General features: G+C 37.8%; 1 protein-coding gene across 4 annotated transcripts in view; it reads left to right on the forward strand.

Moving 5' to 3' along the window:
- Positions 1–25217, forward strand: part of ATL1 (atlastin GTPase 1) — an 85201-nt gene that overhangs the window by 13788 nt on the left and 46196 nt on the right. For all 4 annotated transcript variants that reach the window (XM_002921995.4, XM_034648466.1, XM_034648467.1 and 1 more), the window contains one exon: positions 380–550. In XM_002921995.4, coding sequence (XP_002922041.1) covers positions 517–550 — 34 coding nt within the window. In that variant the 5' untranslated portion in view covers positions 380–516. The remainder of the gene's footprint in view (positions 1–379; positions 551–25217) is intronic.

A 25217-nucleotide genomic window follows, 5' to 3' on the forward strand; every position in this document is an offset into this window, starting at 1 on the left:
GGTGCCTGGTAGATAAATGCTGATTATTTTAATTTCTTTGGCTATATAAATGTTGCCTGCATAGCTGTACTCATGTGTAACTATTCTAGGAAACAGGTATTTGAACATCCAGAATAATGCAGTATATTGGTTTGTGTATTTCTGTGACGGGCTAATGCTGTTCAATTCTTCTGGAGTGTGTGTGAGGGGTGCTGTTTATTTGTATGTGTGTTTTCCATTGAAAAGGTTGCAGTACGTCGTCTGACCCTGTCTTCATGCTCTGGGGGTGGGCTGAGGTAGGGAGGGTGTGACGCCGCTATGTGTGTGAACTCGGGCTTGTGATGCTGAGCCTGGTTCTTCCGCTGTCTCCTCCCTTCTCCTCCCCACTCCTCCCCACCAGCGCCACAGCAACATCCTCGGAGTCGGAGACAACTGCGCCCAGCGCGGGCACAGAGCCTCCCACCGCCAGCAACCTGCGGCCCGGGAGAAGAGCCAGCGCAGTGAGAGCGCCTCGCCGCCGCCGGTCTCCAGACCACCATGGCCAAGACCCGCAGGGACAGAAACAGTTGGGGTGAGTAGCACACGCTGACTTCTGCAGCCCGCGTGGGGACTGGCCCTCTGCTTTCTGCCTCCGGGCACGAGAGGGCCAAGGGCGGATCGGCGCCAGAGGCCGGGGCTGGGAGACCGGCCCCAACCGAGCGGCTCCCTGCGGGGTGGGAGAAAGCATGGCCGAGCGGTACCGGCGTGGCCGGAACCGCGCTGTGGGGGAGGGCTGCAGCTTCTCGCAGGCCGGAGCCCCCTGCTGCTTCCCGATTCTGCACCCTCGGTCCTCCTCCCCGCAGCATTTGGACAGCACCTGCCGGTAGCCTCCCGGGGACTCGCTGGCTCCGCTTCAGCGATCGGTTGGCAGGAAGGCGAGGAGAGTAGGCAGGGGCTGTTGTTACCCAGCCGAGGGGTGAGGGGCGAGGGGGGGAGCATCCCTAACCTCCACCCCCTTCCGCCTGGCGGGGCGCGGGCTCCCGAGCGGGCGGCGTGCTGGAACAATGAGGCAGAGCGCGCCGGGCCCGGTGGGAGCCTTGCGGACCTGAGCAACCCAGGAGAAGGGGCGCTCGCTGGGGAACCCCCGGCACTGCAGTAGTGTTTTAATTTGGGGCTCGGGTGGGGGATTTGGGAAGAAGGGAAGCAGAGTTGTGGTTTCCAGCCGCTGCTGCACCCCAACCTGGTACCCCGTTCAGGCCAGCCCCAAGGGTGGCATTGTTCTTTGGTTTTACCTGTTGGAGACATTGGACTCATGATTCAGCACCAGGCCGAGGGGCGGGGGGAGGAGAGGCTAGGCCCAGTGGGTTCGCGCCGCGAGTGGGTGGGCGGCGCTCACGCAGGCGGAGGAGAAGAGAGAACGCAGTGATGCAGGAGAAATCGCGGCCCCGCCCGCTCTGCTGCTCCAGACTTGGTTCAGGACGGATAGTGTGGGCAGAGGGGGCGTCTTTCTCTGCCTTAGGCTCCCGTTTTCCAGTCACGGGGCTAGCCCCACTACCATCTTAGGAACGAAAGCTTTTCAGGGCATTTTATTATCTGAACCAGAGCAGATCTTAGGTCACTGTTCCTTGGTGGGTAAATATTTTGTTCATTCGCTTTAAGTTGTTATTTGGAAAGTTTACATCCACTAGGAGTTTGGAGCTCCTTGATTGTCTTCTGTGTCTCAATGAGATCTCTTCTATGTCCTTCAGACCAACAGGTATAAATTTATATTTTAATTGGTTGTTTTTGGCTGACTTTTATCAAAAGACCATATTTCTCTTTGCCTCTTTGGTCACAGGACCAACTTCACTCCCACTAGGAAAGGTTTACATTTGAGAGATTATCCAAGGTTTGTGGTAGGTGGGGGGAGTTGGTGCAGAGAGGTCTGTCGTTATTGTCTGAATTTAAAAGAAGGCGGTTCCATTTTCTGAGATTACCAAACCCCAGTTTTAGTAAGTGTGACTATTGCAGTAACACGGTTTTCTTTGCTTCTTATGAAATTATGAGTAAGCTTTCTCAGTGTCCTCCTACCACCACCCTTTTCCTTGGCCTCTAGAGTAGGAATTTCTTGAACACAGTTAAGGTATGTATGTTCAAGTCAGTTTTGGTCTTGATCTCTGTGCATTGTTGACCCAACCCTGTTAAAAGACACGATGTGAAAATTTATCCTAAGGATTAAAATTTCTCTCTTTAGTGAAGCTTTGGAGCATTATTCTTCAGTATTTCTTTGGGTACAGATTTCTTATATAGTGGAGGTTTTTTTCTGTCTTGGGGATGTGGTTCTCAAATGGAATTTGCATAAAAATCACATTGGGAACTTATTAGAAATGCATATTCCCACATCTTCCAGCCAGGGCTTTTCTTTTCTTTCTTTTTTAAAATTATTTATTTTTATTTTTTTAAGTTTTTATTTTAATTCCAGTTAGTTAGCATACAGTGTGATATTAGTTTCAGGTGTACAATATAGTGATTCAACAGTTCCATATATCACCCTGTGCTCACCATGACAAGTGCCTTCCTTCCTCCCCATCACCTATTTAACCCATCCCCCCACTCCTCTCCTCTCTGGTAACCATCAGTTTGTTCTCTATAGTTAAGAGTCTGTTTCTTAGTTTATCTCTCTCTCTCTCTCTCTTTTTTCCCTTTGCTCATTGTGTTTTGTTTCTTAAATTCCACATATGAGTGAAATCATATGGTATTTGTCTTTCTCTGATTTATTTCGCTTAGCATAATGCTCTCTAGCTCCATCCATGTCACTGCAAATCAGTCAGGTTTTCAATCAATAGGTCTGAAATGGGGTCTAGGAATCTGCCTTTTAATTAGCATTTTAGGTGATTGACAAGCATTGGATTATTTATATTTGATGAAACATGTCCCAGACAGTTTACCCAGAAGTCATCGAGAGTCTCAACTCAAGTGATGAATTAGGAAAAGAAATACTAAAGTCACTATGTGTTCACTGGATATTTTCACAGAAAAGAAATATTTGAATTGCGGAGTCTTGATGCTCTATGGAAATGCTTTACTACTCAGATTTTTCTTTGCTATAAAGTATATATAACATAAATACATAAATGACTTAGAAAAATATAGCATATAGAGTAGGCAATAGAGGTTTTTGATGAAGATGTTAGCCACGTCTGTCCTGATTCCATTTTATTACTAGCACCTAGTGCAATACCTAACACGTAGTAGGCATTTAAGAATAACAATGATAGCTAATGTCATTGAGCTAATATCATATGAAGTAGGCACTACACTCCTTATTTTATATACCAAAGGTAAATGATAGAGCCAGGATTCCAACTCTGGTGGTTTGACTTCAGATTCTTTTATCTTCACCACTATACTGTACTGATTCTTTACTGAATTGATAATACCTTCTGCATTGTATAGAACTACAGTTTTCAAGGCACAGTCACCTGCATTTGCATTTGATCTTTAGCTTCTTCAGTTGGCTGGACATAGTCTTTTGCAAGTAAAAAAAAACCTGAGTCTCAGGTAGGTTAAGTAACTTGGTAAAAATTACATATTTAGTAAGAGAACTGAAATTAGAAGATAGGGTTGTCTTCTAATTTATTTTCTATAACATAATACTGTGGAATTTTAAAAAAGATTTTATTTATTTGAGAGAGAGAGCATGCGTGCACAAACAGTGGGAAGGGCAGAGGGAGAAGCAGTCTCCCCGCGGAGCAGGGAGCCTGATGTGGGGCTCGAGCCCAAAACCCTGAGATCAGGACCTGAGCTGAAGGCAGATGTTTAACTGATTGAGCAACCCAAGCACCTCAATACTGTGGAATGTTATATAAGATAATAGGGCATAGTGTAAAGGTAAAGGGAAAACAGGCTCTTGTAGAAGCTGGAGGTCTGTTATGAGAAAAAACTCAGGTAATAAGTGACAGTGAACTGACCTTGTCATCTAGCTAAATACTTTTCAGACAAGTTGGAAAGCAGTGGGTGGAGGTCAAAGGTAGACGATCCAGAATTGGAAAATATAGTGATTTCCAAGAAAAGGGCAAGAGAGATCTGCAAAATCTGTACAGGAAACCTAAAATTCAGATAAGAATTCTCTAGGACCATATCACAGCTAATATTTTTATCTGAGTGGTCAGAGACCTGTTAGGTTCTAATAGGATCATGGAAACTACAAAGCAGAAAAGCATCTCTACTGACACCCAGAATTGAGGGGGTGGTTGAGGGTCGTACCCAGAGATACAACTGAGAAGCTGGTCTGTGAGGAGAACTAAGAGTCCCAACACCTGCACGTAAATCTGCACCGCGCCAGAAGTTTATTTTTTTAAATTTTTTTACAATTTTATTTATTTATTTGTAAGAGAGAAAGTGAGTGAGAGAGATCATGAGCAGGGGGAAGGGCAGAGGGAGAAGAAGACTCCCCGCTGAGCAGGGAGCCTGTTGCGATGGGGGGCTCTGATCCCAGGACTCTGCAATTATGGCCTGAGCTGAAGGCAGGCACTTAACCAACTGAGCCACTCAGGTGCCCCTGAACCAGCAGTTTAAATAAAATTGGGCACTTAAAAGTCCATTCTTCAGAGGTAGACATTATTATTTGCATTTTAATATATAAGAAATCCGAGACTCAGCATGAGGAAATGTGCCAGAGGTCCCATAATTTATATAAGTTATAGATCAAGATTTAAATTTAGGGTTGTTTGCTTCCCCAGTCCATGTGATGAAGACAAAGAACTAAATAATATGCCAAAAAGTTCCCGCAACAAGCCTATCTAGGCTTAAGCTAGTAAAAGAAATCAGTGCTCTATAAACTTGATCGCTTTGGACTAGAAAAGAAGGCAAAGAATGTACTAGTGTGAAAAATAAAAGATTCAGATGACTATCAGAGGCAGTAGCCCAGAAAGCAGTCTTTCAATGTTGGGCTTAGAGTTTAAGTACTACGAGAAACAAAACAGAAATGCATCCTTTGTTTTTGTTAATTACAATTGCTTATAATTTGGGAGTCCACATGGGAATTTGGGTTTTCTACAATGTAACAGAAAGTGTCAGTGCAATGTTGCTTTCAAAAAATAATATTTGTATGTCAGCTTTTTCTCCCCTTACTTAAAAAAAAAACTATCTTAGCTTAAGTAAGTGTAGGGAGTGTCTATTTGTTGAAAAGGCATTGATCGAATATTAATTTTTAGGTTTCTTTTTTTTTTGTTGTTTTTTGAGGTAAGATTAAAAGCGATCTTGAGTAAAGTATAGTTACTTCCTGCTCTTTCTTTTCCAGTTGGCTGTATTCTGTTTTTCTTTTTTTTTTTTTTAAGATTTTATTTATTTATTTGACAGAGATAGAGAGCGCCAGCGAGAGAGGGAACACAAGCAGGGGGAGTGGGAGAGGAAGAAGCAGGCTCGCAGCAGAGGAGCCTGATGTGGGGCTCGATCCCATAACGCTGGGATCACGCCCTGAGCCCGAAGGCAGACGCTTAACTGCTGTGCCACCCAGGCGCCCCTGTATTCTGTTTTTCTTGAAAGGAGACCACTTGTCCCTTTTTACTTGTCTCATTCTGTATCTATCTATTCCTCCTAAAAAAAAATAAAATTTCTACTGAGTCATACGTACTTCCCCTACAGACTCTCCCCTCCCATCACACTAATTTAATTTGCCTTCCCTGTATCTTTTTTCAAATACGTTTTTCTTGTGTGTATATATATTTTCATACTTTATATTTTCTTACACCTTGTCTTGATGACTGCTGGGTTATATCTTTGTTCCATTTCAAACTCTACAGCCTTTATGATCTTTAGAACCAGTGACTAGACTCTAAATAGAACCTGTGATCATCAGGAAAATGATCTAGTGTTAGATAATTTTAGTCATAAAAAAAGTTGGAGTGTTTTTGAATTTAGAGGCTCTTTCTCTTTTTATAAAGTTGTATGAAAAATATCTGCACAAACGAACATATAAAACATAGATACTCACCTTTGAAGGGAATGGTAATGAGAATCTGTCTGCTCCCTCCCAACTGAGGAAATAAAACTTTATCAGTATTTGACACTGCTTATGTGTCCTTCCTTAATGGCATCTTCTCCTTACTCTTCTCCCAAAGATAAACCCTTTCATAACCTTGGTGTTTCTCATTTCCTGGTTATTTTTAACGTGTATATATCAAACGTACATTTTCAAGAACCTAATATAAAAAAGAATCTAGAGTACGCATTTTTTCACAACATATTTTTGTTCATTTTACATCCTCACCCATACTCGATGATAGATGTGAAAATGGTATTTCGTTGTGGTTTTTTCTATGTGCCTTTTAGCTTTTTTGTCCCTCCTTTCCTGATTACTGCCCTTATGTGTTTAGTTGACTTTTTTTGTAGTGTACCATTTTAATTCTCTTATCATTTATTTCTCGTGTATGGTATATGCTATGGTCTGAATATTGGTACCCTCCAAAATTCGTATGTTGAAATCCTAATATCCAGTGTGATAGTATTAGGAAGTGGGGTCATTAGAAGATGGTTTAGGTCATGAGAGGGGAGCCCTCTGAATGAGATGAATGGGATTAACCATGCTCTCTTAAAAGAGGCCACTCAGAGTTCCCTAACCCCTTCCACCATGCCAGGATACAATGAGGCGTCTGTGACTTGGAAGAAGGTACTCCTGACCATGCTGGCACCCTGATCTTGGTCCTTTAGCCTCCAGAACCGAGAACTAAATTTCGTTGTTTCTAAACTACCCAGTCCAGAGGCACCTGGGTGGCTCAGTCTGTTTAGCGTCTGCCTTCGGCTCAGGTCATGATCCTAGAGTCCAGGGATTGAGTTCAGCGGGGAGTCTGATTCTCCCTCTCCCTCTGCTCCCCTCCCCACTCATGCTCTCTCTCTCAGATAAAATCTTTAAAAAAAAAAACCAACAACACTTATAAACTACCCAGTCTGTGGTGTTTTGTTATAGCAACCTGAATTAAGGCATTCTAGAACTATTTTCTTTGTGGTTACCATAAGAATTATATTTAATACCGTAAGGTTATATGGTTAAATTGGAAATTACATCAGTTTAACTTCAATAACGTACAAAAACTCTGCTCCTTTATAGCTCCATTGCATCCGTTTTAGCTGCTGATGTCACACAGTTACATCTTTATATATTATGTGTACAAAAACATAAACTAATAGTTTTTTTTAAAAAATGCATTAGTCGCCAAAGAAGACCTACAGATGGCCACAGACACATGAAAAGATGCTCAGCATCACTAATCATTACGAAATGCAAATCAAAACCACAATGAGATATCACCTTATACTTGTCAGAAGGGCTAGAATAAAAAAAGACAAGAAATAACAAGTGTTGGCAAAAAACGTGGAGAAAAAGGAACCCTCACACACAGTTGGTGGGAATGTAAATTGATACAGCCACTATGGAAAACAGTATGGAGGTTCCTTAAAAAATTAAAAATAGAAATACAATATGATCCCATAATTCCACTACTTGAGTATTTACCCAAAGACAATGAAAACACTAATTCCATATGTATGTGTGTATGTGTAATAATATTCCACACACTAGAATATTATTTAACTATAGAAAGATGGGATCTTGCCATTTGGACAACATGAATGGACCTAGAAGGTATTATGCTAAATGAAATAAGTCAGGCAGAAAGACAAATACCATATAATTTCACTTATATGTGGAATCTAAAAAACAAACAAGTGAATGAACAAAGAGCTGAAACAGTCCTATAAATACAGAGAACAAACTGATGGCTGCCAGAGGGAAGGAGGGTGGGGAAGATGAACAAAATGGGTAAAGGGGAGGGGGTGATACAAGCTTCCAGTTATGGGATAAAAAGGTCATGGGGACAAAGGTACAGCATAAGGAATATAATCAATGATATTGTAATAGGGTTGTATAGTGACTGATGGTAGCTACACGTGTGGTAAACATAGCCTGAAGTATATACTTGTGGAATCATTGTATTGTACACCTGAAACCAGTGTAACATTGTGTATCAACTGTACTTTAATTAAAAAAATGCATTAGTCCCTTAAATTATTTAGAAAACAAAATGTGAAGCTACAAACAAAAATTATAATAACACTTGTTTTTAGACTAATATATTTTTTAAATATAGGTCTCTTTTTTTTTTTTAGGATTTTATTTATTTAACAGAGAGAGACAAGCCAGCGAGAGAGGGAACACAAGCAGGGGGAGTGGGAGAGGAAGAAGCAGGCTCCTAGCAGAGACGCCTGATGTGGGGCTTGATTCCAGAATGCCGGGATCACACCCTGAGCCGAAGGCAGACGCTTAACAACTGCACCACCCAGGCGCCCCTAAATATATTGGTCTCTTAAATCATGTAGAAAACAAAGGAGTTATAAAATGTTCTAGTAATCCTAGCTTTCATAATTGCCCATGTATTTACCTTTACTGAGATTTTTATTTCTTTGAATGGTTTTGAGTTACTGTCCATTGTGCTTTCATTTCAATCCTACAGGACTCCCTTTAGCATTTCTTGCAGGGCAAGTGTAGTGGTAACAAACTTCCTCAGCTTTTGTTTATTTGAGAATTGTCTTAATGTCTCTCTCACTTTTGAAAGACAATTTTGCCAAACATAAGATTCTTTGTTGACAGTTTTTTTCTGTTTTTTGGGGCGGGGGTTTGTTTGTTTTAAAGCCCTTTGAATACATCAGCCCACTCACCTTATTCTATTCTGGCCTCCAAAGTTTCTTATGAGAAATCTGATATTCTTGAGGATTCTTTGCACGTGATGTCAGTTGCTTTCAGACTTCTGTCTTTGCCTTTGTCTTTTGACAGTTTGATTATAATGTGTCTCAGTGTGGGTCTCTTTAAGTTTATCCTGCTTGGAGTTAGTTAAGCCTTAAATGTTTATACTCATGTCTTTTATCAAGTTTGGGAAGTTTGGGACATTGTTTCTTCAAAAAATGTCTTTACTCCTTTTTCTCTCTTCTCCTTCCGCTACTCTTAAAATTCGTATGTTGGTCTGCTTGATGGTGTCCCACAGGTCCCTTAGGCTCTGTTGACTTTTCTTCAAACTTTTTTCTTTCTTTTCTGCAGCCCCGATTACTTCGATTGCCCTCTCTTCAGCTGTGGATTCTTTCGTCTGTCTGCTCAAATATCCCTAGGAGTCTCTCTTGTGAGCTTTTCAATTTGGTTACTTCACTTTTCAGCTCTAGAATTTCTTTTTGCTTTCTTTTAGGTCTCCTATTTCTTTATTGTTGTTTCCATTTTGTTCAGTCATTGTTTTCTTGACTTTCTCTGCATTTTCTTTTAGTTCTTTGAGCATCTTTAAGACAGTCATTTTAATAAGGTGTTTGTCTGGTAGATTCACCATCTGGTCTTTCTCTGGAACAGTTTCTGTTGATTTATTGTTTTTCCTTTGAATGGGTCGTATCTTCCTATTTCTTTGTATGCCTTGTGGTTTTTGTTATTGAAGACTAGACATTTGAATCTAATAATGTAATATTGTAAGAAAGTCGGATTCTCCTCCTTCCCCAGGGTTTTCTGGGTTTGGGGTTTTTTGGTTTTGTTTTTGTTTTAATAGTTATAAGATGTCTTTATGCTGAGGATCAGCCTGAAGTGTAAACTTAAGGTCTTCTCAGGCCTTTTTTTAGCATGTGTGGTGAGTTTCTGATTTTCTGTGTATATGTAGTTGCTTTTGAATACCCTAATCTTTAATGTCTGACTCTCAAAAAAGGAAAAAGTGGAAACTGAAGAAGGGGAAAAAAGTACTGGCCCTTCAAATCTCCTGGAAGTCACTTCACTAGAAGGAAGGGACAGTCAGCAATAGGGGCAAATACAACTGTCCACCTCTATGTCTGCACCTTTGTGATAAGAAGCAGTAATCAGCAATAGGAACACAGATCCCCAGTTTTTGGAGGACAGGGTCCTCATTGCCTACCCTGACTTCTGCAAGCTGTGTGTAAGCTGCTGTGGGAACATGTGCATAACTGCGTGCCACAGAGCTGAGGGGGGAGGGTCAGTAGCTGCTGCTGACCTAAGAGTTGGAATTGACTTAAATTGACTGCAGTGTTTCACCATTCAAGCCTTCCCCTGGAAGTTGTAAGAGTTCAATAAATTCCAGAGTTCCAATAGTTACATCTGATAGATTCTGTCAGTGTAATTATTCTCTTGGTGCTTCCTACTCTGCAGTCTTCCCAGCTTCATTTTAAGCTCTAGGACCATTTGGATTTTATTTTTATGGATAGTGTGATATAGAATCTCTTTGAATTTTTTTCCACATGGATAATCAAGAGTCCCAGGCCCATTATTGAGTAATCCACCTTTTTTCCCATTGATCTCCAAACTGTATTTCAGATATTATTCCTGGATATGAGTGGGTCAGTTTTTGGGCTTCTTATTGTGATCTTATTTAAGTATGCTTTGAACTATTCTTTATTCTTGGCTTTTTGGTTCTGCATAAAATTTTAGAATCAGGTTTTTGTGTTCTTTGGAAAGCCCAATTGGGTTTTCTTAAATTAAAATTGCATTCAGTTAAGGGACGCCTGGGTGGCTCAGTCAGTTACATGCCTGACTTTGGCTCAGGTCGTGATCTCAGGGTCTTAGGATCAGGCCCGGTGTTGGGCTGCACAATCAGCAGGGAGTCTGCTTGGGGTTCTCTCTCCCTCTTCCTTTGCCCCTCTCCCCACTCGTGCTCTCCCTGTCTCTCTCCCAAATAAATAAAATCTTTAAAAAAAATTGTATTTAGTTTGTTGATTAATTTGATTAGAATCAAGATTTTTACTATACTGAATATTCCTATTCATGTGCATGGTATATTCCTTCATTTATTTAGATTTTGCTTCTTGATGTCTTTCAGTAATTTAAAAATCTTCCTTGAAGGACTGGCCTTTGTTAGATCTATTCTTATGTTCCTTATATTTTTTTGTTGCTATGATTCTTTTCCCTGTTATATTTTTTATTGGCTATTAATAGCACCTAAAAATGCAGTCGAATTTCACATATTTACCTTATATCTAGCAACCTTACAAAACTCTTATTAATTCTAATAAACTGCCTTTTGATTCTATAGAATTTTCTACATAAGGAAGCATATCACCTGCAATAATGACAGCTTTATTCATTCTTTTTTAATCTTTATCTTTTCAGTCTTTTTTTTATCTTAGTTAGATTAAGAATGCTCTTTTTTCCTAAATAAAAGTCTTTTTAAAAGTCATCACTGGATATGGAATTATAATGAATGCTTTTTCCATATTTATTGAAATAATCATTTGGTTCTTATTCTTTAATTTGTTCATATGTTTAATTACATTAAAATTTTTTCTGTGTTGGGGCACCTAGGTGGCTCAGTCAGTTGGGTGTCTGCCTTCAGCTCAGGTCATGATTCTGGGGTCCTGGGATTGAGCCTGGTGTCAGGTTCCCTGCTCAGGGGGAGTCTGCTTCTCTCTCTCCTCTCTGCTTGTTCTCTCTCTCTCAAATAAATAAAAAAATCTTTCAAAAAAACCCAAGTAAAATAAAATATCTTCTGTGTTGATGTAATTTTGTCTTCCTGGCATTAGCCTAGGAAGGAATATATAAGATTAGATTGATCCAGTTTGGGAAAATGAGTCTTAAACTACCTGGACCTGCTGTTTTCTTTATAGTAAGTTTTTGAACTATTGATTCAACTTCAATATTGGCTTTGGAACAATTAAAGCTTTCTATTTCTTCTTGAGTCAGTTTTAGTAATTTGTATTTTTCTTGGAATCTGTCCATTTCATCAACTTGGCATAAGGTTGTTCTTAATTTTTTATTTTCTCTACTAATTTTGTGCTTTCCTTATTATATTTTTTATTGTTTAATCCCTCCTTTTTCCTTTCTTTTATATTTTATTTAATATTATTTCCTTTTTGTATTTTCTTTGGTTTCATTCTATATTCTCTTTTTAACTTAAAAAGTTGGATATTGAACTCATTAATTTTCAGCTTGTCCTCTTTTTCTAATATGTGTATTTAGGGCTGTAGGTTTTCTCTACCAGTTTTGCTGTATCCTATATATGTTGGTATGTATTAGATTATTTCTCATTTAGTTTCAAGTATTTTAAATATCTACAGTGATTTGTACCTTTATTCATGAATATATAGAAAGTATGGATTTTCAGGATGCCTGGCTCTTGATCTCAGGGTCGTGAGCTCAAGCCCCACGTTGGGTGTAGAGATTACTTAAAACTAAAATCTTTAAAAAAAAAATGTGTGTGGATTTTTCTAAATTTTTGCTACTGATTTCATACTTAATCTTTCTCTAGTCAATATTGTATAGCAGACCACCTTCTATGGTCATAAAAATGTTCCATATCTATACTGTCCAATATGGTAGCCACAAGCTGTATATGTCTTTTGAGCAATTGGAGTATGGTTAGTGAGGATGAGGACCAAATACTTACTTTTATTTAATTTTAATTAATTTAATTTAAAGAGCCACATACAGTTAGTTGCTACAATATTGGGTGGTTCATGTTTATAGAATATCCATGCTGTGCACCCATGCTGTGGGCTTTGTTGAAACGTGCTTTATGTCCTAGTACATGTTAATATAAATATTCCACAAAAGCCTGAAAAGCATTTTATGTTTTCTAATTTTTGATACAGCATGCTATATATATTTGCTGGCTCAAGCTTATTTTTCTTTTTAAAGAAAAATAAATGAATGGGTTTGTTTTAAAGATGAATGAATTAATATAAAGTACTTAAAGGTTATACTTACTGTCAAATCACTTTTTAAATTTTAATTCCACTATTGTTGACATATAACGTTAGTTTCAGGTGTACAATGTATAGTTCAGTAATTTTATATAGCTCAAGCTTACTAAATGCACGGTTCATGCCTTCCATACTCTTGATTTCTGTACTGTTAGATCTACCAGATACTGATATCTGATAGATACTTTAAAATTCTGGTGGAGATTTTAAAAGATGACAATGGATTTGTCAATTTCCCCTTGGTCTTCTGTCAAGCTCTTACTAACTTTTGAGCTATGTTGTTAGATGCGTACAAATGTGGACTTGTTACATCTTCCTGATGAATTGAGCCTTTTATTTCTATGTAGTGAGCCTCTTTATCTGGAGTAATTTTTTTTTGCCCCAAAGTCTATTTTGTTTGATTAACATAGGTGCGTCATATTTCTTTTTTTTAAAAAGATTTTTACTTATTCATTTGAGAGCAAGCGAGCACGCGAGTGAGAGCACAAGCAAGGGGGAGGGTCAGAGGGAGAGGAAGAAGCAGGCTCCCTGCTGAGCAGGGTGGCCGACATGGGCCTCAATCCCAGGACCCCAGGATCATGACCTAAGCCCAAGGCAGACGCTTAACCAGCTAAGCCCCCCAGGCGCCCCTAGATGCTTCATATTTCTTTTGCTGATTTAGTTTGTGGCTACTGAGAAGTGGCTGGAGTAGGAGGCTAACTGATATCCACAAAATGAGTGATCTTATCCATCTGATTTTTTTTTGAAGATTTTATTTATTTATTTGACAAAGACAGAGACAGCCAGCGAGAGAGGGAACACAGGCAGGGGGAGCGGGAGAGGAAGAAGCAGGCTCCCAGCAGAGGAGCCTGATGTGGGGCTCGATCCCAGAACCCCGGGATCACGCCCTGAACCGAAGGCAGACACTAAACGACCGAGCCACCCAGGTNAGAGGAAGAAGCAGGCTCCCAGCAGAGGAGCCTGATGTGGGGCTCGATCCCAGAACCCCGGGATCACGCCCTGTATCGAAGGCAGACACTAAACGACCGAGCCACCCAGGCGCCCCTCCATCTGATTTTTTAGCACTTCCTCTGCAGTGAATGCCCTCTGGTGAATATTCAAATGGGACTGAATATACTTACACTCTGTGCCCATTCCAAAGGTCCACACACATACTTCTTTGAGGTACCTGACCATCTGGACAAGATGCTAGCCACTGTCCATGAATTCGTAAAATTCCATACCTTTGGCATGTGCTGCAAGCCTCATGGGTGCTATCTGCTCTCATATCTATCCATTCTATTAGAAGACAATAGAAGTTTCTTATTTCCTGTCTCTTCCAGAGGTCATGAGTGCTTTTCATGGACAAAATCTAAATCAGAGCTCAGCTAAGAAGGGATTATAAGAACTGTAGTGCCATAGTTCTCACACTTCCATTCCCTGCAACATGGAGAAGAGCTTAGAATAGTAGAGATAGACCTGAGCATGGCAATGTTCAGCAGAAAGGGGAACCAACAGTTTCCAAATAGCTGGCTCAAAGATGATTAAAGGACCAGACAATTGCTTAGAAACCAAGTACTTCAAAATTAACTTTTTTTCAGTGACTGTAAATGCATGTGTATTTGTTTGTTTTCCTTAATGGGAATGATATTTCCCATCTGCTTTTTTTCTTAAAATATGTCAACATATTTTCTTACGTTGTTATGATTAGGTATTTTTCTGTAACATGATTTCAAATGGCTCCATAGTTTGCATAATGTAGCTGTGACATAATTTATTTACAGTATCCTACAGTTAGGTGTTTAGAGTATTTCCAGTTTGTCATTTTTATAAATAATGTTATAATGAACTCTTTTGCAGATAAATACATATGCACAGTCCCAATAATTTCCTTAGGATAAATTCCTGAAAATGGAATTGTTTTATTAAAGGATATATTTATTTTCAAATGTTTTTGAATGTTTCCAACTCTAAGTATACAGTTTGCCTTTGAACAACATGGGTTTGAAATGTGCTGGTAACACTTACATGCAGAGTTTTGGTTTTTTTTTTTTTAAGATTTATCTTAAATTAGAGAGTGTGTGCATGCACAAGTTGGGGTGGGTAGGGAGAGAATCTTAAGCAGACTTAAGCAGAGCTCAGTCGCACGACCCTGAGACCATGACCTGAGCCAAAATCAAGAGTCAGATGCTTAACTGACTGAGCCACCCAGGTGCCCCCCAATTTTTTTTTAAATAATAGTACTGTAAATGTATTTCCTCTTCCTTCTGATTTTCTTAATTACGTTATCTTTTCTCTAACATTATTGTAAGAATACAGTATATAATACCTATGGCATAGAAAATATGTGTTAATCAACTGCTGTTATTATTGGTAAGGCTTCTGGCCAATTGTAGGCTATTAATAGTTAATTTTTTGGAGAGTCAAAAGTTGTATGTGCATTTTTGAGTTTGTAGGGGGTTGGCACCCCTAACCCCCCATGTTGTTCAAGGGTCAAGTGTATATATTTTTTAACCTTTGCAAGTTATGATAGCTAAAAAGTTTATCTCCTTTAATTAGCATTTCTTCAGTTACTAGTAAGACTGAACTTTCCTTTGTATATCTATTAACCATTAGTGTTTTTTTTTTAATTTTTTTTAAAGGTTTTATTCATTTATTCGACAGAGATAGAGACAGCCAGCGAGAAAGGGAACACAAGCAGGGGGAGTGGGAGAGGAAGAAACAGGCTCATAGTGGAGGAGCCTGATGTGGGACTCGATCCCATAACACGGGGATCACGCCCTGAGCCGAAGGCAGACGCTTAACCGCTGTGCCACCCAGGTGCCCCTAGTGTTTCTTTTTTTAATCAGTTACATATCTCTCTGTTTAGGCCTTTTCACATATTTATGAACATATATGAAATATATATGTGTGTGTATATATATATATACACGTGGGGTTTAATTTTTGCTGTATACACACACACACACACACACACACACACACACACACACACNGTATATATATATATACACGTGGGGTTTAATTTTTGCTGTATACACACACACACAAACACACACAGTGCCATCATGATGGCATTGTTCTTCCAGAGGCATCCTTTGAATAGTTTATGGAAAACTTTTGTATTTAATATAAGTAAACAGCCTGTTAAATGACTTACTTATTCCTTCCAGGACTCTGAAATTGTAGGACTTGCATTAGTCCCTGTAATCCTCTTCCTCAAAGGTATTGCTAACCACAGAACAATCTGAGAGTTTGCATAGTAGTGTTCTGAATTCTGCTATGTATATTCATCTCGTTGTAGCTCATATCTCTGTTCTTGCTCACTCTTAAGACATTCATTTTTATGAGTTAATATTTTGTTTTGTTTCCTTAACTCATTTTGTCCCTTTATATATAAACTCTCTTTTGTTGTGATGTTGGAAGTTATTCTCAGTCATTCAGACAAATGTTTTCAGTCACTCTTCAAGTTTGTTTGTTCAAAAGAGACATAATAGTTTAAGAAAATATAATCTATCCTTTTAATCTCAGTTGCCAAGAAACAATTTCCTAGGTGCCATGTCTTTTCTCTATAATGGCTCAAATGTACTCATAGTTCATCATCTTGTAAGATTTCATTTTTGCTGGAAAGATGAAGTATAAATTCTTTTCAAAGTTTACAATTAAGAAAACTAGAGATACATACCCATAGCATTTTTAGTATGTTAAAATGATTCTCCTCCATATTTAAAATTTTTAAAGGTTCCTTTTCAACATATATAAACTCATAGCTGTGTGGCCAGCTTCCAGAGATGTAGACTACCACACAGGAGGGAAAAGTCCCAGAAGCCCCTTTACTGAATGTGAGACCCAGTATGTAAAGAGGCGAAACAATATTATGTTTTGGTTCTCTCTTTGTGAGCCATACATTTGTATCATCCATAGTAAAATGCTAATTCCTGTCTGGTTTACTTCAAACCTGTTTTCTGTTTCTTCCCCTTTTAAAAATGTGCATAATGCTCAGGGAATTGGAACTAAGTTTAGTTTAGCAAAACAATGTATAAGAGGGTAGAAATCTGGTGCTAAAGAAACTTGGCATGCATTTCAAGGATTTTTGGATTCTTTTATAACAAAGATAATGTTAATTGCTTAGTTGAAATATAGTTATGAACAATGAATCAAGATTTGTTCTTAATACCATGCATCTTGAAACTTTTTCAGTTATTTTATATTAAATTAATGTAAGTATTTATTGGGACCTACTGTATGAGCTTCTTATAATTTTTTTCAAGAAGTACAAGCTGAGTAAGACAGTCTCTGTTCTCCAGATATTTTTAATCTGTGTTTTCAATTTTGACCTTTTTATAGAAACTGAACTTTTTCTAAATAGTTTAACAGTTTTATTGAGATATAATTATGTACTATACAGTTCACCCATTTAAAGTGTACAATTCAGAGGCTTTTAGTGTGTTCAGAGTTGTGCATTCATCACCCAATTTTAGAAGATTTCATTAGCCCCCAAAAGAAAAGGTGCACCTCTTAGACATCACCTCCTAAACCCCTCCCACTCTCCAGTCCTAGGCAACCGCTCATCTACTTTCTGTTTCTATAGATTTGCCTATTTTGGGAGTTTCGTATAAATGGAAATCCTATAGTGTGTGATCTTTTCTGACTGGCTTCTTTCGCTTAACATTGTGTTTTCAGCATTCATCCATGTTGTACATATATTGATTCTGCATTTCTTTGTATTGTTAAATACCATTTCATTGTATGGATATACCATATTTTGTTTATCCATTTATCAGTTGGTAGATGTCTGTGTTATAGCTCATCTAAATGCCTATTTTTATATGTCAGTGTTTATTAGCATGAATATATGTATACATTGATGGTCATGATAGGTTTCAGATAGGAAGCCTTTCTTAACTTTAGATGAGATGCAAACTAATGTCTATATATTTATAAACATTTAACAGATTCATTCTATTATTTAATAAAAAATTATTTCTGTATTTTTTAGATTTCTCATCAAAAAGGAATATTTAATGTTCTTTTTGCCTACATTGTAATGAGACTTCTTCCCATAAACCATTTCATTATTTTACAGTCATGATCCAGATATTTGTTTTATTTTACAGCATATTTACATCACATTAACTATGTAATTTCCCTTTTCCTATTTTTTTAAAGATTTTATTTATTTATTTATTTATTTATTTATTTATTTGACAGAGAACTTGAGAAGGGGAGCATCAGAGGGAGAGGGAGAAGCAGGCTCCCCGCTGAGCAGGGAGCCCGATGCGGGGCTCAATCCCAGGACCCTGGGACCATGACCTGAGCCAAAGGCAGATGCTTAACTGACTGAGCTACCCAGGTACCCCTGTAATTTCCCATAAAGTCCCTATGTAGCTCTCCAAAGTCTTAAGGATATAAACTAAACGTTTGGAGTTACCTATGTCATTCACACCTGGTACACAAAGGTAGAGTAGGAAGGATAATCACGTACAAACATCTGCTGACCCCCGATATTCACTCTGTTACAGATCCTTTCCGATCTGTGCTTGTCTTAGTCTGTTGCTCTGGCCCCTTACCACCTTCCCAACATGCTCTATCCATTACCATACTCCTTCCTGTTCTCCAACATGCCAAATGCGTTCTCCTACACACTGTGCCCTCAGCTATACCATACTATACACATTGTTTTATTCCTTGAGTTATTTTTCATAATATATAGGCAATTGTTTTAAATGAGCCCCCGTATTCTTTATAACTACCTTATTTTTACAGGTGGGTAAATCATAGTTTAATATTCAGTCTCTTGTTGGTAGGCATTTATATTATTTCTGGTGTTTTGCATGTGCATATCAGCAGGATGATTTCTTTTTTATTTATTTAATTAATTAATTTATTTGTAGCAAGAATTCCTGTCAGACTCCACTCACTGGGCCAGAGACCCTTGTGGTGTTAATAAAAGACTTGCCCCTCGTGTAGTATACTTGCGAGTTCATCAGGATGAATTTTTCTAAATAGCGTTGCTGGGTCAGATACTATGTTCATTTGTATTTTTGATAACTATTTGCCAAATTGTTGTCCAGAGATGTTGTATTCATTTTAATTCCCACCTGCTGTGCCCGAGGATACAAGTATACATCTCAACCAATGAAAGGATTTAGCATATTTCTGATCTTTGTGAATCAGATATATATTAAAAAGTATTGATCTCTTTTTATTTTTAATTTACATGAGAATGAATATGTTTCTATATGTGTGAAACCACTTAATATTGTGGTTTTTGTCAATTGCTTATTTGTATCTTTTGTCCACTTTTCCTATTTCACATTTAGGTGTAAGAGTCATTTGCAATTGATTTTTATTTATCGTGAAAGGAAGAGATAGAGGTTCCTTTTTTTTCCCCCAATATGAATATCCAATTGACTTAGCATCATTTTTGGAAAAGATTATCTTTCTTCATTTATTACAGTGACACCTTTGCTGTAAGTCAGATGATTGTATATGTGTGGGTTTGTATCTGAAACCTCTAGTCTTTTCTATTTGTCTTTTTGTCTACTTGTCTATCCTTGTGACAAAGCACCCTGTTTTAATTACTGTAGATTTTAAATATCTGTTGGTGTCTGTTAGTTGATATCCCCCGAATTTATTCTTCTTCAAGATTGTCTTTATTATTCTTGGCTCTTTGCCTTTCCATTTGAACTTGTAAATCTGTATAAGAAGAATTTATACAAGAAAGAAACTTGCCAATTTGTATAAGAAAGATTATGAGGATTTGTATGGTATTATAACCAATCTGTGGATCAATGGGGAACATTGACACATTTATAATACAGTCATTTAATCTGAGAACATGTATGCACCTCTTTTAGTAATGTTTTCTATTTTTCTGTAGAGGTCTTAAATATCTTCCATTATATTTCAGTGGAACATTGGAGCAGCTCATACTAGCTCCTGAGAGCTGATCTGATTCATCTCTTCCCAATCCCACATTCAGCGAGTCTCATTGGTAGATTGAAAGGGCCCGTGATGGTAGTATTTATATCACAGAAATTGGCAAACACCACAAAGCAGAACTTTCCCCACTGTTAACAGATTATTGTTAAATATTTACCAGCACATCACTTAGATTTATTACTAGATTTATCAGGTTTTATAATGATGTGTAAATAGTATTTTTATTATTAAAATTAATGTGTAATATACACACAGTAAAATTCATGTGCTTATTTTCCATCCATGTATTTTCCTTAGTGAAGTGTTGGTTCAAATCTTTTGCACATTTTTAAATTGGGTTATTTATTTCATTATTATTATTATTGAAGAGGATTGATGTTAATTCTTTAAATGTTTGGTAGAAGCTGCCTGGTCCTGGAGTTTCCTGTGATGGCAGTTTTTGGATAACTAACTTAAGCTCTTTTCTTGTTGTTGGTCGTTATTCTGTTTCTTCCTGATTGAGTCTTGGTAGGATGTGCGTTTTTGGAAATGTATCCATTTCTTTTAGGTTATGTAATTTGTTGGCATATAATTGTTCACAGTAGTTCCTTACAATTCTATATATTTCTGTAGTATCAGTTGTAATGTCTCCTTTTCATTTCTAATTTTATTTGAGTTTCTTCTCTTGTTTTTCTTAGTCTAGTTAAAGGTTTGTCAATTGTATCTTTTTGAAGAACCAGCTCTTAATTTCATTGGTCTTTCGGCTGTTTTTCTGGCCTCTGTTCATTTATTTCTGCTCTGATCTTTACTATTTCCTTCCTTCTATTTTTGGGCTTAATTTGTTTTTCTAGTTCCTTAAGGTGTAAAGGTGTTTCATGAGATCTTCCTAATTTCTTAATATACACATTTATTGCTATGAACTTTCCTCTCAGAACACATTTACTGCCTTCTATAGTATTTGATATGTTGTATTTCCATTTTCATTTATTATGAGATAATTTTTTATTTCCCTTTTGTTTTATTCTTTGACCCAGTGCTTCGTTTAGTTTCCACATGTTTGTCAATCTTCTCACTTTCCTCTTGTTGATTTCTAGTTTTATACCATCGTAGTCAGAGAAGATAGTTGACATGATTTCAGTGTTCTTAAACTTGCTAAGATTTGTTTTGTGACCTATCATATGAGCTGTCTTGGAGAATGTACCGTGTGCATTTGATAAGAGTGTGTATTCTGCTGCTGTTGGATGAAATGTTCTATATATGTTTATTGAGTCCTTTTGTTCTGAAGTGTGTTCTATTTCAATATCTGCTCTTGTTTTTCTGTCTGGATGATCTATCCATTGCTGATAGTGAAGTATTGAAGTCCCCTACAATGATCTTATTGTTATCTACTTCTCCTTAATATCTGTAACTATTTGCTCAATATANTGCATTTGATAAGAGTGTGTATTCTGCTGCTGTTGGATGAAATGTTCTATATATGTTTATTGAGTCCTTTTGTTCTGAAGTGTGTTCTATTTCAATATCTGCTCTTGTTTTTCTGTCTGGATGATCTATCCATTGCTGATAGTGAAGTATTGAAGTCCCCTACAATGATCTTATTGTTATCTATTTCTCCTTAATACTGTAACTATTTGCTCAATATGTTTTGGTGAGTGGCTCTAAGGAACATACATATTTATGATCTGATATACTGACCTTCTTTGTCTCTTGTTATCCTTTTTGACTTGAAGTCTTTTTGTCTGTTGTAAGCATGGCTATTCCCACCTTCTTTTTTTTGCTTTTGCTTGGAATAGCGTCTTCCATTCTTTCACTTTGAGCTGAGGTGCTGTCTTTAGAGCGGAAAGGAATCTCCTGTAGGCAGCACATAGTCGGGTCTTATTTTGTTGTTCTTGTTTTCATTTTTTAATCCGTCTAGCCACTCTGTGCCTTTTATTTGTTAAATTCAATTCATTTACATTATAGATATGCAGGGATTTACTATGGCTATTTTATCTTTTGCCTTCTGGTTATTTTTCTCTCCNCTATTCCCACCTTCTTTTTTTTGCTTTTGCTTGGAATAGCGTCTTCCATTCTTTCACTTTGAGCTGAGGTGCGTCTTTAGAGCGGAAAGAAATCTCCTGTAGGCAGCACATAGTCGGGTCTTATTTTGTTGTTCTTGTTTTCGTTTTTTAATCCGTCTAGCCACTCTGTGCCTTTTATTTGTTAAATTCAATTTATTTACATTATAGATATGCAGGGATTTACTATGGCTATTTTATCTTTTGCCTTCTGGTTATTTTTCTCTCTACTGTTTCAGGTTCCTTCTGTTTCTGTCTACCTTTATAAGTTGGTGGTCTTCCATGGTGCTCAGCTTAGTCGCCTGTTTTTTAAATTTCATATCATTGCTTTAGATTTTGCTATGTGCTTACCATGAAGTTTACATAAAACATTTCATAGATATGTTTTTTAGTCTTTTCTCAGCTCATAGCAGTTTATCTTCATTCACCTATAGAAGTTCCATCCTTTTACTCTTCCTCTTATTTTTGATGTCAAAAAGTTTTTACACTATGATTTCATTATCAAGCTCTACACCCAATGTGGGGCTTAAACTCATGACCCCAAGATGAAGAGTCTCATGNTTTTAAATTGGGTTATTTATTTCATTATTATTATTATTGAAGAGGATTGATGTTAATTCTTTAAATGTTTGGTAGAAGCTGCCTGGTCCTGGAGTTTCCTGTGATGGCAGTTTTTGGATAACTAACTTAAGCTCTTTTCTTGTTGTTGGTTGTTATTCTGTTTCTTCCTGATTGAGTCTTGGTAGGATGTGCGTTTTTGGAAATGTATCCATTTCTTTTAGGTTATGTAATTTGTTGGCATATAATTGTTCACAGTAGTTCCTTACAATTCTATATATTTCTGTAGTATCAGTTGTAATGTCTCCTTTTCATTTCTAATTTTATTTGAGTTTCTTCTCTTGTTTTTCTTAGTCTAGTTAAAGGTTTGTCAATTGTATCTTTTTGAAGAACCAGCTCTTAATTTCATTGGTCTTTCGGCTGTTTTTCTGGCCTCTGTTCATTTATTTCTGCTCTGATCTTTACTATTTCCTTCCTTCTATTTTTGGGCTTAATTTGTTTTTCTAGTTCCTTAAGGTGTAAAGGTGTTTCATGAGATCTTCCTAATTTCTTAATATACACATTTATTGCTATGAACTTTCCTCTCAGAACACATTTACTGCCTCCTATAGTATTTGATATGTTGTATTTCCATTTTCATTTATTATGAGATAATTTTTTATTTCCCTTTTGTTTTATTCTTTGACCCAATGCTTCGTTTAGTTTCCACGTTTGTCAATCTTCTCACTTTCCTCTTGTTGATTTCTAGTTTTTTTTTTTTTTAAAGATTGTATTTATTTCCTTGACAGAGATAGAGACAGCCAGTGAGAGAGGGAACACAAGCAGGGAAAGTGGGAGAGGAAGAAGCAGGCTCACAGCACAGGAGCCTGATGTGGGGCTCGATCCCATAATGCCGGGATCACGCCCTGAGCCGAAGGCAGACGCTTAACCGCGGTGCCACCCAGGCGCCCCTGATTTCTAGTTTTATACCATCGTAGTCAGAGAAGATAGTTGACATGATTTCCGTGTTCTTAAACTTGCTAAGATTTGTTTTGTGACCTATCATATGAGCTGTCTTGGAGAATGTACCGTGTGCATTTGATAAGAGTGTGTATTCTGCTGCTGTTGGATGAAATGTTCTATATATGTTTATTGAGTCCTTTTGTTCTGAAGTGTGTTCTATTTCAATATCTGCTCTTGTTTTTCTGTCTGGATGATCTATCCATTGCTGATAGTGAAGTATTGAAGTCCCCTACAATGATCTTATTGTTATCTATTTCTCCTTAATACTGTAACTATTTGCTCAATATGTTTTGGTGAGTGGCTCTAAGGAACATACATATTTATGATCTGATATACTGACCTTCTTTGTCTCTTGTTATCCTTTTTGACTTGAAGTCTTTTTGTCTGTTGTAAGCATGGCTATTCCCACCTTCTTTTTTTTGCTTTTGCTTGGAATAGCGTCTTCCATTCTTTCACTTTGAGCTGAGGTGCGTCTTTAGAGCGGAAAGAAATCTCCTGTAGGCAGCACATAGTCGGGTCTTATTTTGTTGTTCTTGTTTTCGTTTTTTAATCCGTCTAGCCACTCTGTGCCTTTTATTTGTTAAATTCAATTTATTTACATTATAGATATGCAGGGATTTACTATGGCTATTTTATCTTTTGCCTTCTGGTTATTTTTCTCTCTACTGTTTCAGGTTCCTTCTGTTTCTGTCTACCTTTATAAGTTGGTGGTCTTCCATGGTGCTCAGCTTAGTCGCCTGTTTTTTAAATTTCATATCATTGCTTTAGATTTTGCTATGTGCTTACCATGAAGTTTACATAAAACATTTCATAGATATGTTTTTTAGTCTTTTCTCAGCTCATAGCAGTTTATCTTCATTCACCTATAGAAGTTCCATCCTTTTACTCTTCCTCTTATTTTTGATGTCAAAAAGTTTTTACACTATGATTTCATTGTCAAGCTCTACACCCAATGTGGGGCTTAAACTCATGACCCCAAGATGAAGAGTCTCATGCTCTACCAACTGAGCCAGCCAGGCATCCCACCCAAGTCACTTCTAGATTCCTATCTTCTAGCTTGCTAATTCTATCTTCCCTCTGATATCTATTTCCAATGCATTCTAACTCATTCTTCATTTCATTTACTGAGTTCACCAGTTCCAGAATTGCTGTTTGTTTGGTTTTTTTAAGAATTTCAGTCTCTGATAAAGTACTCCTTCTGTTCATTAATTTTTTTTCAAAGATTTTATTTATTTATTTGGAGAGAGAGGGAGAACACAGAGGGAGAGTGAGAGGGAGAAGCAGACTCCCCGCTGAGCAGGGAGCCTGATGTGGAACTCTATCCCAGGACCCTGAGATCCTGACCTGAGCCGAAGGCAGACACTTAACTGACTGAGTCACCCAGGTGCCCCTGTTCATTAATTTTATTTCTGAGATCATTATATTACCTTCCTGAGTTTTCTTGTAGCTCACTGAATTTTTTCATAACAGCAATTTTTTTAAAGAGATTTACTTATTTTATTTGAGAACGAGAGAGAGAACAAGCACGAGTGGGGGGAGGGGCAGAGGGAGAGAATCTGCAAGCAGACGCCCTGCTGAGCAAGAAGCCAGATGCGTGGCTCAATTCAGGGCTTGATCTGACCCATGAAATCATTACCTGAGCTGAAACCAAGAGTTGGACACTTAACCAACTGAGCCTCCCAGGCACCTTTAATAACAGTGATTTTGGGTTCTTTATCAGATCACAGTATTCCATGTCTTTGTGTTTGGTTGCTGGAAAATTATCATTTTCTTTATGTAATACCGTATTACCGTGACTTTTTCGTGCTGTTTGATGAAAACTGCCCCTGCTACCACATTTGAAGTTACAAATACCTTTCTTATTTAAGCAAGGTTTTGTTTGCTTTGATTCTAACAGTTCAACAGGTTTGGTAATTAGGAGTCTTCCTTTGTTTTCCAGAAGGTGGCACTATAGCACAAGGTTTTGGTTTCCCTTGCAGCAGCTTTTCTGTATTTACATATATGTAAAGCTGGCTGGGGCGGGCTGGG

This window comes from Ailuropoda melanoleuca, chromosome 20 (genome assembly GCF_002007445.2).
Source record: "Ailuropoda melanoleuca isolate Jingjing chromosome 20, ASM200744v2, whole genome shotgun sequence".
NCBI classification, from domain to species: domain Eukaryota; kingdom Metazoa; phylum Chordata; class Mammalia; order Carnivora; family Ursidae; genus Ailuropoda; species Ailuropoda melanoleuca.